Raw genomic sequence first — 18,598 nt, forward strand, 5'->3', positions numbered from 1 at the left:
AGAAGGAATAAGTAATAGGACCTAGAGTGTGGAATGAAATTTTGTCATGATCTTTCTCCCCCTGGATCTTTCAGTCCTTCAGATTTTTTTTTTAACACTGTATTGCTGCTCTATTCTGTTACTGAGCTTGTTGCAGAGATAATGGCGTAATGAGGATGAAATTCAGCTCCCATATTCTGTCTGCATAGTTGTTTTTATTCCTTATTTTTTTTCCTTATAGTGATACCTCATTACAGAAAGACATCTTGGAACAAACAAAAACCACGCTGGATCACCTACGTATTGCATGTAGTAATAATCTTATAAATCAATTACACTATACACAAATATCACTGCTCACATCAACAAAATGCAACACCGTGGCAGAGACAGCAACAGCCATCTCTACCAGCCACCAAAAGCACAAGCACGAACCACCTTCCAAACTGGCCAGTGCTTCCACTAAATAAAAAAAAAATCAGCAAGGATGGAGAACCACTACCAAACTGACCAGTTTTTACATTAAAATCAAATCAGCTAGGATCACGAACCACATAGCAAGTGGAATGTGCAATTGACTTTCAGAGGACACATGCATGATGTCAAACAGCAATCGCCACTCGAATGCCAACATTAAACTCTGTCACTCCACGGAAGCTCACATGCCAAATGCCCCGAGATGCAAGAAACTCTGAAATTGTGGTGGAATGATATGGATACTACTGTTGGTTTAAAGCAGGAAGTGTAGGGCGTGGCCTAACAACATTCAGAACTCCTCTTGCAGTTGACTGTTAAGGGACAAAATAGCAAACAGTAAGAAATACTGATCTAAATAGCCTGAATAAGTATGTATCCGGTTGTTTTACCTCAAAGAAGGAATTCAGATTCAATCGCAAGAGAAATCGTCTCAAAAACGGGGCTCGCTGACTTCCAGCAAGTCTGCTACTGCGCAGTATAGTGTACAAGGAATTTGATTTCTTGTTGAATTCCTATATATGATGTTAGATTAGAGAAAGCAAACAATAGAAACGATAGATTTCAGTAAAGGATGGAAATCTAATACAAAATATAGAATGAAACCAGTAATTTGGAAAGGCCCAATCGACTGAAACAGGGAGGAAAAATGGACGGTTTTATTCATTACAAACAGATTGCATTTAAATACAAACCCGCCTCAGCAATTTAGCCCCAGGTACAGTAAATTTCTATGAATATGTCTGAAGTGAAGAGAGAAAATTTCAATTTTTGACACAGTAAGTTAGAGAAAAAATGACAAATGAGGTAGAACTTCAGATATTTGAGGGGAAATAGAAGGTCTCAAGTAAACATTCCCGTATAAATTTTTGCCACCTTCCATTAAAAAAGGTAGTTTGTGGACAGAACCATAAAGAAGCAACTATATTGTACTTTGTCTAACTACTACCAGACAAGTTCAAGAGTAGATAACTAATACTGTGTCCATTCTGAAGTTCCTCAAATCCAATTCAGTCTGTCTTATGGTAGACCTAAAAGTTACAGCTAAAGAATTCACATATTTATCATCATATACAAAATATATCATAATATTACAGCCTGAATATCACATGTGACAGATTGAATAAGATGATCACAAATTAGTATCTTCTTTTCTCTTAATTAAAAATGCTCACATGATTGAGCCTACTACGTTTAATATATAAGATTGTATGGGGGAAATAACGGCTTTAGATACTTATTCCTGTACAATTATTTGGTAAACAAAACCAGCAACGCATATCACCTCAGCTATATGTTCCAGTTCAGAAGTATTTGAACTGTTATCTTGGTTCTCGATATTCCAGCAAAATTGCAAGCAAAGCTTCATGATACTATCCAGTATCCTCGACACAGAACCAATGTCCAAGAAAGTTTGTGAAATCAAGGCTGACAGATACCTGTTGGAGACAGAAAAGTCAAATAGCCACCAGAAGGAATACAACAAAGTAAAATAGCGAGTTATCATTCATAAAGCAACAACAGTTTAACCATCGAGGCACCTAACACATACTTCCAAAGAGAATCAACTTCAGATTAATTAAGTCCCTATTTCTCATTAAACCACTGGTTCAGGGTACAAGAAGCTTTATTCTGATCTACTATTACTAACCGTATACAATAGAAGCAGAGTGAAACCAAAGTTATCTTTGACCATAAAAAGTGAAATATGATCCTTGTACGTGAGCAATAGTATAAAAGTTGCCCTACTGAGTCAATGGTCAAAAAGAGCTGTATTTAATATGGATAACCATGATCGTGCTGGTTTTCAGAGTATGCATGTTGAAATAGCTCAGTAAGCAAGACTGTAAACACTAAAAGCATGCAATACAAAAATGATTACTCTTGATGAAAGCCCACAAGTTCTGTAAAATCATGAGACTCTTGAATATGAGATTGCAAAATATTCCATTGAGACTCTATCACATCAACCTGCAAAAAGACAGCACAATTTTAAATGTGAAATAGACATTTTTTTGTTGTAAAAAAGGTACAGTACTCACGAGAAAATTGTAATTAGGACACCATCAGTGTGCTTTTTTCGCTAAAACCAAACACAAATTGAAATTTTTTGCTAATAGTAATAACTTTCATTTAGTACCTATTTGGCAGCTAGAATTTTGAGCATGAAATTGAATACTTGGACTAAAATTGAGCCTGCAAATTCTAACCAGCCCAGTCCATGGAATCACAAAATAACCAGCCAAGTCCATTCCTAATTCTTAACTGGCCCTAAAAGATTACCAATTCCACTTCTAGGTATTAAAATTGTGCTCAACACAAAAACAAAAGACATTTCTCTATTAAAATCAAATTGCAAGGTAAGAACCCAAGTCTCAAATTAAAGGTACGGGATTTATAAGGCCTTAGGCTCTCTGACTACTATAGTTAGATTGGCTTGCTTTTGTGATGTGGTACTCCCTAAGTTTTTATCAATTTATATAAAAGCTTTTCACAATGCCTCTCAACAGCAAACAAGTGGTGACATGGTAATGTGGTCTTTGTACAAGAGTAGTCAAAGGGATAGTACATAGTCAACTGTTGTGGAACAAGGGTACAAGGCGTAATGGGATTTCAGGATCCAATTGCAAGGTATAAGACTTGAGTATGGAATTCTAGAGTGGAATGTACAAGATCTTGGAATCTCCAACTATGGTGTCTAGCCTGGCTAAGCTTTTGGGGTGTAGTACTCCACAAGATTCATATCAGTCTCTCATGCTTCTTCACAGATCCCAAAAAGTTAGGATAAGATATAAATCTCCTATTTTATAATTTCTAAACTAGCTTCTCTATGTTTGTTGGACAATGGACATGTTGGTTATGTTACATTTGACGGTATTTGCCTAATTGCGTGTGAATGCTTTGTAATACAAGTTTTTACATGTTCATATGACTTGTTCTTAGTAATTCAGCATATTACGCCCGAGTGCATGAATCAAAAAAAATATAGCAGTGCTGAACTAGTTTACTAATCCCACAATTACTTCAAAGTTTAAATAGTATTTATAGTAGCAACAGAACAAATTTAATATCAAAGATAAGATGTGAATGACAACCTGAATATAAAATTGGAGATTTCTGATCAAGAATGCCATGTGTTCTCTGACACGCCACATTGGTCGAAATCTCTGTTGTTTCTGCTGGGTTTCTGAGCTCTTCTCTTGATCATTTCGGCGTTTGGCAAAATCACTATGATATTGGTGCATTACAGATGCCCATAGTTTCTCCAACTCCATTTGTGTTCGTTTGAGCCGCAGTAAGTATTGGAATATTCTAAGGTACCTGTTAAAAGTGTTAATTTTGCAGAATATTTATTGACCTAGAACTAACATAATAAGTTTATTTAAGATATATAGGCCCTATTTGAATAAAGTTCTCCTTAAGTACTTCTGAAAGAAAAAATATATGAAGCTAAACTAAGTTTCTCCATAAGTTGAAGTTAACTTGCGCACTTCAACTTCTATAAATGCTCTCATGTAACTTCTCTAGAATATGATGCGCATGAGTTTATTTTAACTTTTGGAAAAACTTTCATTCATTTTCTTCTATAAGTGCTTATGAAGAAGTTTATTCAAAGAATACCATAATATGAAAGCATTGTTTTCATATGAGAGGGAGGGAACAAATCCTGATAAAGTGATTATTGAATATTAAATGTCAAGATTTAAACACAGTCATGTGACTTTTATAAGCACTTTTTTCGGTCTTGACCATTTAAGCGAGAGTTTCCAATGGTCCTCATGTCTTAATAGTAAAACTAAATCAGTGGTCTCACAAGATATATCCCCTACATATAAACAATATTTATATATCTCTTAAACCAGTGGCCCTTATTATAATGTAATATTTCCACATCCTGCACACTTGGTATACCGAAGAAGCCATGACATATTTTAAGAAGTTTTATACCATAAAGGGCTTCCATTTAGAAGAACTAGTATAGCTAAAATTAATAACAAGACAAGAGAATCAGCCCTTGGCCGCAGGACATTAGCAGTGGTAACTTACTTAGACAGGACTTCTTGAGTAAAGAACAAATGTAAAGGCCAATCAACAGAATACCCAAGTGCAATACCATCCCAACCATCTACTGACACTTCTGATAAAGCATTTGAAAGTGAAGCACCAATGCCACCATCCACAGAAGAGGTTGGCTTTGGTAAATCTATTAGGGAAGGTTTAACTGTGATTCCGAAAGAAGGCATCCTAAAGGAGGAAGAAAACATATTAGCACACGGTGTTCATAACAGCTCAGCATGAAGCTAGAAAAAATGGAAGGAAAAATAATGAATATGGATCCTAACCGCAGGGACACTTTAGAAAAATATTTGTCTTCTTCACCAATAGTTTTTAATGCAGCCTGCATTTCAAAGGAGTAGCAATTAAGCTTCGTTAAGGAGTCTAAGAATATGAACATGTTGATGTAACTAACTGGTGAATGGCATGAAGCCAAAAATTCATTCATATCATAAGGTAACAGACCAGCTGAAATGGGACAGTAAGATCAGCTTCAGCTGTTGACTGGCGTGGCGGCAGTCGCATTAACTGACGACTTTCCTCAAGGAAACACTTGCATAGAAAATAACGAGTAGATCAAAGACGTCAGTATAATTTCATTAAAATTTCAAGACAAACTGAAGTTTGAGCTTCAGTGAGTAATTGATGCATATCCGAGGCACGGCATACAAATGAGACACAGCTAATTTTCTAGCTTAAAGTTTAAACCAATTTGCAACATCTCCTTATTTGTAACTGAATTATTTAGTCGTTCATAAATCAAACCAATATACATATTGAAAGAATTATTTTACCATTCACAAAATAGATAATTCCTAAATAAAAAACAATGCAGAAGTTGGAGATCCACAAATGACAGGGAGAAACTCACCTACCTACCATAATATATCAACTACAAATCTACCATAAATTTCACTAGACATTGACTGATTAATCATAATGTCATACAATATGGCCATGCGCACAGGCGCATACACAGATTATGATAAAACCAATATTCGACCAGTTTGTTAAAGATTTAAAAAGAAGTGATTCTGATGTACAATAATTTAACGATTATCTTTCACAGATTTTAGAAAAGGCCGAAATCAATTTATGTTTGTCCACAATAAAAAATCATTTTTGAAAAAATTAAATAATTGATTTTATGAGAATTTATTTCAAATAACTTCTGATTTCAATAAAAAAAAATTATTATTTGTAACTAACACATAACAAACCAAAACAATATGGCCATGCACACAAGCACACACACAACAATTATGATAAAACTAATATTTGACCAGTTTGTTAAAGATTTAAAAAGAAGTGATTCTGATATACAATAATTTAGCGATTATCTTTCAGAGATTTTAGAAATGGCTGAAATCAATCTATGTTTGTCTACAATAAAAAATCACTTTTGAAAATTAAATAATTGATTTTATGCGAGTTTATTTTAAATAACTTCTGATTTCAATAAAAAAAATTTATTATTTGTAACTAACACATAACCCAAAAAAGTGATTATCTTTTTAAAATAAATGTGCCCATAATCAATTTCAAGGGTTAAAAAAAGGGACACAGAAAAGGAGAAAACATATCATTGACATCCCTGATATGTGCAAAGGGTCATGAGGGTATATGTTGGGTCTGTGGGCAAAGTTCAACTTTACAGTCCATGTCCAATGGTTTAAATAGGAAAGATGCCCATCAGATGTAGTGTGTTGTGAACTGAGAGTTGGAATGGTGGTAAGGTAAGCACTCTTGATCATAACCTCCCTGCCCCAACCTCAACTTTTCATTGCATAAACAGTTTTTTTCTAACACAACTAAAACAAAATTCGCATAATGACACTCACTGCCATTCAAAATGTTAGTATAGATTAGATAATATTTCTAGCTTTACCTGGAACAAATCTCCTTTTGCCAATAGAAAATAGTCTTTTAATGCCTTCAAGTGGCCATTCAAGTCAGCACGTACAACCACAAGCTGCAGACATGCACGGAATAGATTTTGAAGGCTCTGAACAGAAATGGTCCAAAAATTAATAAAATACATGAACCACATGATTTATGTTAAGCACCTGCCAGAGATGACTGGCTGCAATAGTCTGAACAGAGTCCACAGCACATTCAAATGATCTTTTATGAAATTCAGATGATTCCTGTGGAAAGTAAATAATGAGTTTGTCTAGAAACTAACCAGAAATGTCAATAGTAAAAGAATGATTAATTAGTCAGTTAGTTAGAACCGAAGAAGTATGACACATAAAAGGCTGTCAAAAATCCAACTATTTAATAAAACAGCTTTGGAAAATCAGCATCTATGAGATTGAATGAAATGCAGGACATGAAAACCTTTAGGTTCAGAAGCATTGCTTCAATCTTATCTGCCTCAGTTTGTGGAAGCAAATCATCTCCTATTCCCATATTAATTGCAGGTTCCCTATGAAAATGAAAACGCCCTGCTAATCCATGTATCTTCTGCAAACTTTTAGGCATTTGAGGATGCACAGCATCCCCTGACTTGAAGGAAGGACTTGGATTTCGTAGAACCCTAACAGCCTTTCCAGCAAAAAGAATTGACTCAGCAACAAGCATAGGTATATATTCTGGCAGCATATCCTGCAAAACAAAAATGTATAAAGAGTAAAATTTGTACACAACAACCATTGATGACCTGTCAATTATAAAGTTAGGTTAGGGACAATTAGAACTCCTGAACTGAACTGGACAAAATCCAATTCACTAACGAATGAAATATGGAATTCATTGATACATTAAAGTGAGCTTACCAAACGCCAAGTAATATTCATGAAAAAAATGACGTTTGTTTCATGGAATATTTCATACCAAGGAATGACATTCCCAAGAATACTATTAACAAAAAATGCTATTCCTGAGTAAACTAAAAAATATGTTGGGTTATATTTTAATATTCCTGGGAATATCTTTTAAAATTCAAAATCATTAAGAGTAGAAATAGAAGCTATAATTGGGTTAGAAAACAATTTTCCAAATTCCTATGGAAATATTACTTTCCCAACCCTAGTATAGGAACAAAAATGAAGAAAACACAAGGTATTACTACTTTCCAGGTCCGAAAAAGGACATAGGAAAACTTTTGTATGGATTATAACAAACATGAGAATATTAAATTCCAAAGCTCACATTCTCATGAATAAACTTTTAAACCTTGAAACAAACACACTCAAAAGAAATAGTCATGGCATGACCAGAATTAGCTAACAATACCAAAGAAATATGAAAGCCCAAGTGCCAATCAGACAATGATGCATCATCGATTGACATGCGTGCCAACTTTTCAGAGATATCTGGATGAGATGAGTTGCTTCCTACATCTCTATCTTCTTGCCTGAAAACCAAATGAATAAGGTCAAATAGATAATTACAAAGGAATCGCAGATAAAAGTTCTCAAAACCTAAGAAACCAGAAATTATCAATGCCACCAAATAATCACAAAGTTTAAAAGAAGTGAAGAAGATGAACTGATATCCAGATAAATTAGTTTTCATGTACCAAACACACCATATATTTTACTAGCATAGTTTTCTTCTTGTTTGGAAGGGAGAGATAAGAGGTGATAAAGCCCTTCGGCTTTTGATGATTTTGGTGGTATGACGTGATGTGCTATAAGGTTATGATATGATCATAAAAAGTAGAGTACTAATCCTTTATCTATACTAATCAGACTCCTACTAACAGGAGACCAATCATAAGATGATGAAATATGGCAACTAATCCTAAAAGTTAGTGAGAAAATAGGCTAATCTTAAAGGTGAAACATTATAAGATATGATCAAGATGATATAAGATGTTTCCATACATTATAACAGATGAAACAAATAAGTATTATTTAGTCAATATCCAATCATGGTGACAATAGCATATAACAGAAACTATTGAATTATAGCAGAGGCTACAATCGTTTTGATAAATTATGACAATGATCGATAATAATGTTAATAATAATAATAATAATTACTATAGTCATTACTTATAACCAATTTAATAGTATGATACATCAATCATGGAAATAAAATATTTTCGACAACTGCCTTCAAAAAGTTTGGATGTCCAGGATTATTAACAAAATATATCTTACTCTCAACACAATTTTTGCAATATAACACCACCACATCAGTCTACCCCTGTAATTGTTTTGACACACAATTCAATGCATATCAACAGTAGACATACTAAAAGTTAATATCGAGTTACCTCCTAATGAAAAATTCTCCATGCTGGTCTTGAAGAATCCCATAGACCATCCACGATGCAAGCTGGTTATACATGACCTGGTGTCCATGCCAAAGAAGCCTAAGCTTTGGACAAGAATAGCCGAAAAAAGATAATAAGAATTATTAACCAGGGTGTAAGCTGAAGACTGATGCGATGTTTTAAGGATGAGAAAAAACAAATTAGTCCCAAAATGATATCCACCGTTAACCTACCCAACATTCACACCTATATTTTTTATACTACATTAAAGATTTGTAGTGACTAACAGAATTAAAACATTCATGACTTAACAATTAAACACCCAAGGTGTTTTTTGACTACTAGTCTAATACAAAAGCAAAATTTAGAGGCTAATAATAACATAGTTGGAATGACATAACCCGCATCGTAACAATACCTAGAACACTATGCAAAAAAGAACTGCATATACCTTTGCATGCAAGTCTGTAACTCAGGCACCCCACAATGGCATCTTTTATGCAGAAGATTAAGAAGTTGACCTCCTCGAATATCATCACGCTCAATCTCCAGGATGAGTTCGTAAAGAGGAGGCAAAAGGCAAAAAAACTGGAAAAGAAATCAAATCAATGTCTGAATAAACTGAAAAGAGAAAACAGAAAAAATTACCTTGTTAAGGCCCTGAGTAACTGTCGCCAAGATAGGCATGGTTTCGGACAATAACTTCTGTTCAATATGCAGAACCGCAGACCTATAAACTGAGAGCACTTCCACAATGCCATTGGCTAGGGCCCTACGATACACACTTCCCTTCTCCTTTTTCTCTAAAGGATTCGTATTCGCAGACCTTATCCAACTTAAATTCCTGCACTTGGCTGAAAACCGCTCCATCTCCCTATAATAAAACCCCAACACGATGATCCTCTCAATAAGTTCCCTGCACCCAACACAATCCATTAGAAAGTTTCAATTTTGACCGTACCCATTAAAAATTACCCTCCAAAGTAAAAGAATTGAATTTGGGGTTTAGAAACAAAAGAAAGATTAAATTAAAAGATGGGGTTAGAACCTGTCGCTTGGGTCAATAAAAGAGATGTCGGGAGCGAGCTTGAAGGTGCATTCGTCAGAAATGGGGGCTTCGGCGGTGAGGTGGTCCCGCCGGTCGACGATTAAGTCACCGGTGTAGCCCAGTAATGCTAGCAAAAGCTCGTGCAACATCGTTGTCTCTTGAGAATTTAACCTATCCCTTGTGGAGAAAACAAATGCGTTGAGGAAATTTGAACTTTTGGAGAACAAGGGTTAGATTGGATCACAGATTTGAAAATCTGTTTTAAGTGTGAAGCAATTTCAAAGTAAAAGTTCGAAAAGCGTTGAGCAGCTGAAGAGCTATTTTTCCTGCAAAACTTAAACCACTACCAGAACACTGCGGCTGGTGGCTTTACTGTATCTTTAAAAATAATAATAATAATAATATATATATATATATATATATATATATATATATATATATATTATTATTATATATTATTATATAATTTTCTGATGATTAATGTATCGAGTATAAGATTTTATTTTAGCTTTTCTTTAACTAAACATGTACATAATGTGCAATTCAGTTTGGTTCATTTTAAAAAAAAAACAATTATTTGCTAGTTCTCTCATAGGCATTTTAGACAATAGTAAAAAAAATTCAACGATTATGTTATGAAATAAAGCGAATAACATAGAGAATGACGACAAATAATAGAGAAGAGAAGAAACAAGAGAGAATAGAGAATGATAGAATAGGGAGCAACTCATGTGTGTATTATTATTGATAGGAAGAGTCCTATTTATAGATACAATATGTAATCCATAAAGGAAACAAATCAATTTAGTTAATACAAATATTTACCATAAAGATTAATGAATCATATGAGTAAATGTATCAAATCAATGGACAATCATTAATTCATAACACTCCCCCTTGAGTATCCATTGATAAAGAATGTGCCTCGTTAAAACCTTACTAGAAAAAACCCTTTGGGATAAAAAAAAACCTAGTGAAGGAAAAAGAGTACAACATTCTGTATTCTTTAATACTGTTCATCACATATTCTAATTCTCCCCCTCATGTAAACTTACATCATTAAGGTGACAGAGTCCGAATTTGTGAGTCATTTGCTCAAAAGTTTTTCTTGGCAAAAACTTTACAAATAGACTTGTCATATTTTCATATGAACGAATTTTTGGATATCTATATCATCCTTTCAATTGAACAATACACTATTGTATTCATATATGGTTGTTGATTCCATCTTTCTCGGGAATAGTCACAAGTTTCTTGCACATGTTGAATTATAAACCTTAACCAAACATATTCACAACTTTCCTCATAATTTTGTATGATTAGACGATGTTGCTACTATGGTTTGTTTCATATACCTTCATGAAACCATTGTGCTACCACATGTGAACAAACATCTTGTTTGTGATCAACCATTGTGACATTGTAAGAATATGTAAAATAACATGCATATCCATAACCCATTGGTCTGAATCTGAATCATTTGGATGGAATAAGCTCATATTCGTAGTACCCTTAAAGTAACGAAGTATATGTTTTACTCCAAACCATTTTCTTCTTGTAGTTGAAGAACTATATCTTGCTTAACAAATTTATAGCAAATGCAATATCAGATCGAGTATAATTCGCAAGATACATTAGTGTTTCTATGACACTAAGATATGATGCTTCTAGACCAAGAAGATCTTCATCATTTTCTTGAGCTCTAAGAAGAGTCTTTATCAACATCTAACGACCTCACAACTATTGGAGTGCATAATGGACATGACTTGTCCATTTAGAACATTTTAAGCACTTTAATTATATAAGCTTCTTGATGTATAAAAACACCTTTATTTAAATACTCAATTTCTAATTTCAAATAAGACTTTGCCCTTCAAAGATCATTCATCTCAAATTATTTCTTTGAGTAATCAATTGCCTTTGTGAACTCATTAGGAATTCCAACGACGTTTATGTCATCTACATAAACAATAATTATGGCAAATTGATTTTCTAATATTTTCATATAAATACAAGGACAAAAAGGATCATTTCCATATCCTTATTTTAATAAGAACTCAATAAGATGGTTATACCACACACATCCTTGCTTTAATCAATAAAAGAGCATGTTCAATTTTATTGAATAACCCTCTTTAGAATTTGTCTTGTTGGGCAAATAAAATCCTTCAGGGATTTTCATATAAATATGATTCTCAAAAGAACCGTACGAATAGGTTGTAACATCATTCATTAGATGTAAATGCAAACCTTGTTGTGCAACTAGGATAATCGAATATTGCAATGTTGTTGCATTCAATACTAGTGAACATGTTTTTTCACTAATCAATACAAGGTTTTATGAATAACCTTGAGCAACCAATTATGCTTTGTATCTAACAATTTCATCATTTTTAATTTGATTTTTGCGCAAAAATCCATATGTACCCAATGGGTTTCACAACATCAGGAGTGCGAACTACACGTCCAAAAACCTTTCGTTTAGCAAACAAATATAATTATGCTTCTTTGCATATTTTCATTTTGGTCAATCTTTTCCTTGCCGACAATCTTTTGTTGATCATTGCTTATTGATCCTCATTGTCATTCATAGCATTCATCGCTATGTTATAAGTAAAAGTTTCGTCAATATTAACTTCATTTTGGTTCCATATTATATGATTCATGACATAATTTATTGAGATCTCATCATTTTCAACCATTTCAGGTACCTGAGGTTCTTCTGGAACTGAACCATTAACTATGTCAAATGAATCTTTTGGGATTTCAACCTTTTCGATTAGGTTATTTTGCATATTAGCCCCCTTTCTCATTCAAGAGTTTTTATCTTTGGAACCAATAGGTCTACCACGCTTCAAACGTGTTCACATGAGTTTTTCAACCCTTTTTTTTTCGCATCATAATAACTAATCATGTCAAACAAGGCAATCATTTTGATTTGTAAACTTCTGGTTTACCATGACATGCATTTAAATTGTACTAATAAACTTGTAGTACAAACTATAAGAGAATGTTGATAATTTCTCCAATACACTTTCTTTTTCAACTCAATCATAGAGATATAAAGATATTTCATATCTTTTTCATTGTTTGTCTCAATATAATATCCATTTAGACAAATATCATTGAAACTTAATAAGTTTCTATTCAACTTCTTGGTAGAAGTATAATAGCTCTTCTAGAGTCTTCAAATATATTTGTAGTACTATAAATAATACTAGCATCGATGTCTCACATCATCAAACAAGAGAAAAATTTATTACTCTTGAGAATTGTATAAGTTGTTGCACAATCAATAAGACATATTCTTTTGGTACTAGTGCAAACATTCGTTTTTCATATAAACGTAAATATCAATATGAGATTTTTTTTTTTTTAACACCTCTCATAATCAATGAGGTGATCAATGCTTCCATTTGCTTTAGCAAAGAAAATAACAATATCAAGATGAGTAGCATCCATATGGCCATAATCAGAATCACCATCTTCATAAGCAAAGTGTGTTTCTATGTTCTTCTCGTTATTTGTAAGATGCTCTGGTGTACAATAAGTACAACTCAAATGGCCTTTACCATCGTAATGATAATATATACCTTAATCTTTTTATCAATATTTTCACATTTTCCTTTTCCTTTTTTCACATTATCGTGCCACTTCTGGTGACAAAATGTGTCTTTGAAATTTTCTTTATAACCATGTCCAAAATCAAGATCATGATCGATCATGAAAATATAAATAAAATGTTGTTGCATTCACTTCTGGGAATGGAACAGAACCAATTTGGACAGGTTTCATGATTTTTTATCAAAAGCTCATTGCTTTGTTCAGCCATACAAAGGCATGAAATAAATTCATAATATTGATTGCTGCATTCACTTCTGGGAATGGAGCAGATTAGGCGGATCTCATGATTTTTCATCAAAAGCTTTATTGCTTTGTCCAGCCAGCCATACATAGGCATGAAATAAATTCATAATATTTGTGAAATCTCTTTTCACAATATTTTTGTCCCATGAGCAAATTAATTGCTTAGATGCTTTATTTCTTTATTCAATGGTATCCCAATATCAATTGCATATAAATGTATTTCAACATTTAAAATTCCAATATAAGGAATTCTTCCTTGTAATATCAAGAGTCACAAATCCAAATTTTGCAACTTTTCGTGCGTTTAGAACTAGCATATAACATAATAATATTAATAATAATAATAATCACCGTCATAATAAAAAATAAAAATAATAAGACGAAGATGAGAATTGATAAAGTTAAATAATTCTTATCACAAGAGGAAGAATATAAGGTAAAATTATAATTTGAGAAAGGATTAGAAAGAGCCTGGATTGAGACACGCAGAGCACTGTTGTTATAGAGAAAAAGCTTCCACTAGTCCTCAATTGGTTGAAGTATCGTGCTGATAACGTGTTATGAAATAAAGCGAATAACATAGAGAATGACGAAAAATAATAGAGAAGAGAAGAAACAAGAGAGAATAGAGAATGATAGAATAGGGAGCAACTCATGTGTGTATTATTATTGATAGGAAGAGTCCTATTTATAGATACAATATGTAATCCATAAAGGAAACAAATCAATTTAGTTAATACAAATATTTACCATAAAGAGTAATGAATCATATGAGTAAATGTATCAAATCAATGGACAATCATTAATTCATAACAGATTATAATTTTTTTTGGGATAATTTTTTAAAGGTTTAAATATATGTTTAGTCCTTGTTTTCGTTATCTTTATTTAATTTGGTCATCTTTTTCGTTTTGTATTTAATTAAGTTCTTATTTTCGTCAAATTTTAGTTAATTTGATCTTTTTCACTAATGATGTTTAAATATTTAACACTTTTCAATAGTACATGACACGTGTTATCTCCTGATTTTTTTTTTCTATTTTTTTTTAAATTTTTTTTTAATTTTAAAAAAATTGTCCACGTGTCAAGTCACAATTATGCCACATGTCAATGTTTGTGCCACATCAGTTTGTGGTAGTATTATTTTTTTGTTCAATTTAGTCTCAATTTTTGTTAAAATAAATCAATTTTATCCCTCTCAAATTGACACCATATTTAATATCTTTTATACAAATTATATTAACATTTTCTCTAAAAATGACATTTTAATTTATTAATTTTTAAATTCAATTATAAATTATTAAATTTAATTATAAATTGAATAAAATTCTTATATTTAATTGCTAAATAGAATATAATTATTTAAAATATTATGAAAATATAATTATTAAATTATTTTTTCTAATATTTATATTCTAAAATTCTTTTAAAATTGATATTTAAAAGTATTTTAAATATTCAAAATATTTTAGATTTTAATATATAAAATACAATAAAAATATTAATTATTTTATATTTAAATGTTAATTTTACAAATATTAATGTATATTTTTTTAAATTTTAATAATATTTAAATAATTATATTCTATTTAACAATTTAATATAATAATTATATTCAATTTATAATTAAATATAATAATTTATAATTGAATTTCAAAAATAACTAATAATAATGTCAATCTTAAAAATTAAATTGTTCCATTTTAACAAAATTTAGGACTAAATTAAACAAAAATAACAAATATAGGGACTTAATTGAACAAAAATAACGAATATCGGGACTAAATTGAATAAAAAGAAATAATACAACCACAAACTGACATGTGACACTGGCATGTGGCACAATTGTGACTTGACACGTGGAATTTTTTTTTTTAAATTAAAAAAATTTTAAGAATTTTTTAAAAGTTAAAAAAAATCAAAAAAATCAGGAGGTGACACATGACATGTAATGTTCACAAATGTTAACTATTTAAACAAAGTAAATGAAAAAGATCAAATTGACCAAAATTTGACAAAAATGAAGACATAATTAAACACAAAAACGAAAATGGTGACCAAATTAAATAAAAACAACAAAAATAGGAACCAAATGTATATTTAAGTCATTCTTAAAAATAAGGAGCTGTAACTAGGAAATAAAGTGTAATTATAATCACATATTAGAAATATAAATATTTTGAAATTTTAAAACAAAAAAATAAAGTATAGTTTATGGCGGTTTAAAAATATAAAATTTATAATAAAATTAAATCTGAATATAAACCCGTATTAAATAATACATTTTTTATTATAAGCATTTTCATATAATTTGTGTAAGAGCTATTTGAAAAATAAATGAAAACTATTTACAAACAAGATTTTGATAGCTTAATTAAAAATAAATCAAAGTCCAAATAAATGTTTCATATAATTTGCGTAAGAGTTATATGAAAAAAAAAAAATTTAAACTATTTATGAACAAGTTTTTGATAGGTTGGTTAAGAATAAATAAAAGTTCAAATATATCATGTAAGAAAAAAAAAAACTTATATATAGAAAGAATATCTACAAATACATTGTCTTACATTTCAGACAGAAAATAATGCTCTATTTTCTATATGAAATTACTCAATTTATGTGTGTCAATTATATCTCGAAAATATTTTTTGAAAGACCTAACCCATTATTTATTTATACTAAATAAAGATAATTTAAATTATTTTTATTTTCCATAAAATGTTAACATTTAAGATCAAAACTTTCTTAAATCTGTAGCTTATATTATTGAGATATTATTATAATTATTTATTTTATTATTAATAAAAGTATATATTATTAGGTTTAAATAGTCATTTGATTTTTTTTAGTTTTTTTAATTTGATCCTACTTTTAATTTGTTTGTTTAATTTAATTTTAAATTTCAAAAATATTCAATAAAGTCTTTTTACTTAATTCTGTTCAAATTGATAATAGCAGTATATACGTGTCATTTTTTCGATAACGTGTACTGTACACTGATGTGACTGTATATTTACTTGTGACATGGATTGTGGTATTTAATTGAATACAATTTAGTTTTCGAACTGGGAGAAATTGAGAGTAATTGAAACTCGATAAAGGTTTGTTGGTGGGAGATGTCTACATATGCCTAGACTAATTCTTATAGTTTGAAATGCATTTTTCGACTGTATATTTCAAATATCTTATAAATCTGATACACTGAAATCTCTCCAAACTTGTTTCAGATTGAAAAACCAAAAGCATATTAGAAAAATATAATTTTTTTTCTCGTATGAATGCATTTCTTAGTGAATTACAAAACAGTTCTGAAATAATCTTTGGTTAAATCTCACGTTAGTGATGATTTTGAGGTGAAAATATAAAAATACAAAGTGTATTATTGATATGGTAGCCTTTATAACACATAGAAAGTGTTGTTTAAAAAAAATATTTAAGGATATTTTCATATTTCAGCATAAGCATAAAGATGTGAAAAAGATGAGATATAAATATGGAAAGGACTTAGTCGTGATGCTCAAGTTAACATTAACAACTAGTTATCAATTAAAATTATAACTTTTTTTTAATATTTTAATGCATTTACAAAATTGTTATTTTAGATTACGAGTATTAGAAACAGATCAAAATAAATAAATCTTTGTCATGAATATTTTATCTGTTTTCAATGCCCATTTATATTTTCCTACACTCGTCTTCTTATTTTTAATTTATTTCACGTATTTGTAGAGAGAAATAGCACTGTACATTTACATTTTCACATAACGGTAAGAAATCATCGTAATCTCCAGTCAGAACTGTGGTTTCCGAACCTTGTAGCCATGTTGTTTTTCCAGAAGAATTTTCCTGCAAATGAATAGTGCAGGCACAAGACAGAACAGTTGACCCACTCCTAATTAACCATCTTTCTTACACTTGACGGTAGATAATAAAAGAAAAAACATTTCTTTAATACAATTTAATCGAAAAGACTCACCAAATCTTAAACTGGTCGAACCATCCACTAACTGCCCCTACTTACCCCTACTTGTTCTTCATACTATTTCAATCTTTTGTCACACCAAATAGTGATTACTTATTATTTTAACTCTTCATTCTTATGAAATTTTTCATGCATGGTTTAAGATCTTCCAAACAAACCAAACCATAAGCCTAAATAAATGATAAAGATTCTTTGACAGCGAAAATATTTGTACAGCTAGACTGTCGTACCACCGAGTCATTAACATGTTTCATCATTTCGGATTACACTACAAGCCTTGCAAATTATAACTTTCCTCTATTACACTCAAAACAACCTCATCCTCCATGGCCCCGCTGTTATGTCAGCTACCTCATCAGTTACATTTTCCTGTTAAGTTTCGCTCACAGACTCAACAATGCTGAATCAACCAAATCTATATGATCAACTTCAGAAAATGCTTACAAGCGCGGAAAATGTGCATCCACTTTCAAGCTATAAACTAATTCACACCCTTTAGAGCATGAAAAATATGTGTTCTTATTCTTGCTTAAACATCCAGAGTTACACTTTCTAGATAACTTGGTGATGTAACGAAATTACTGTTCATAGTAAGATAAAACGGTAACTAATCTTTCCTTTATTGAGATCACAGTGTAGCATTGATATCCTTCACACTCTTGCCAACAACAACAAGAATCATGATGTGAATTTGGAACTGAATTTACGTGGGATAATAACAAAGAAGACAGAAGGAAAGCAATTACCTCACAGTGGTGGTAGGTTCTGTTGAGTGACAGAGAAAGAGGAGCAAGGGAGGGTGAGGAAGTCGTGTTGGAGAAGGGGAGCACGTGCAAATTGGTTCCATGGCGTTTAGGAGAGCTAAGAATTGCACACTTGCACGTGCCCTGCTTCTCCAACAAGGAGCTTCTCACCCAGTGAACGAAAATCACTGCACACCTTGAGTGAGTATGAAAGAGTGGTGGTG

General features: G+C 31.4%; 1 protein-coding gene across 2 annotated transcripts; it reads right to left on the minus strand.

Annotated features, from left to right (window-relative positions):
• Positions 1–245: 245 nt before the first annotated feature.
• On the minus strand, positions 246–10,147 carry GCP4 (GAMMA-TUBULIN COMPLEX PROTEIN 4). 2 transcript variants are annotated; one of them, XR_003606043.2, is made up of 17 exons: positions 9,783–10,147; positions 9,383–9,650; positions 9,186–9,322; positions 8,735–8,833; positions 7,747–7,867; positions 6,850–7,116; positions 6,576–6,656; positions 6,398–6,481; positions 4,975–5,061; positions 4,797–4,852; positions 4,501–4,698; positions 3,549–3,774; positions 2,336–2,424; positions 1,739–1,892; positions 846–968; positions 531–767; positions 246–441 (listed from the first exon to the last, which is right to left on the minus strand). XR_003606043.2 is itself a non-coding variant. In XM_028081464.2 (16 exons), exons 1-16 carry the CDS (start codon positions 9,929–9,931, stop codon positions 699–701), a joined length of 2,208 nt encoding a protein of 735 aa, XP_027937265.2. In that variant the 5' UTR covers positions 9,932–10,147; the 3' UTR covers positions 246–698. The 2 variants fall into 2 exon arrangements, 1 of the variants encoding a protein (XP_027937265.2); XM_028081464.2 differs by having other exon boundaries at positions 246–767.
• Between the last annotated feature and the right edge of the window lie 8,451 nt (positions 10,148–18,598).

This window comes from Vigna unguiculata, chromosome 7 (assembly GCF_037176805.1).
Source record: "Vigna unguiculata cultivar grain cowpea cultivar isolate G323 ecotype 2 chromosome 7, ASM3717680v1, whole genome shotgun sequence".
NCBI classification, from domain to species: Eukaryota; Viridiplantae; Streptophyta; class Magnoliopsida; order Fabales; family Fabaceae; genus Vigna; species Vigna unguiculata.

Excerpts from the sequence above, each read along its gene's own strand:
- GCP4 (XM_028081464.2), bottom strand. The coding sequence starts at position 9,931 with ATGTTGCACGAGCTTTTGCTAGCATTACTGGGCTACACCGGTGACTTA. Across the intron at positions 7,868-8,734 it reads GGAGAATTTTTCATTAGGAG|GCAAGAAGATAGAGATGTAG; the intron begins GTAACTCGATAT and ends TTTGGTTTTCAG. Across the intron at positions 4,853-4,974 it reads TTACTGTCCCATTTCAGCTG|GCTGCATTAAAAACTATTGG; the intron begins GTCTGTTACCTT and ends TTTGAAATGCAG.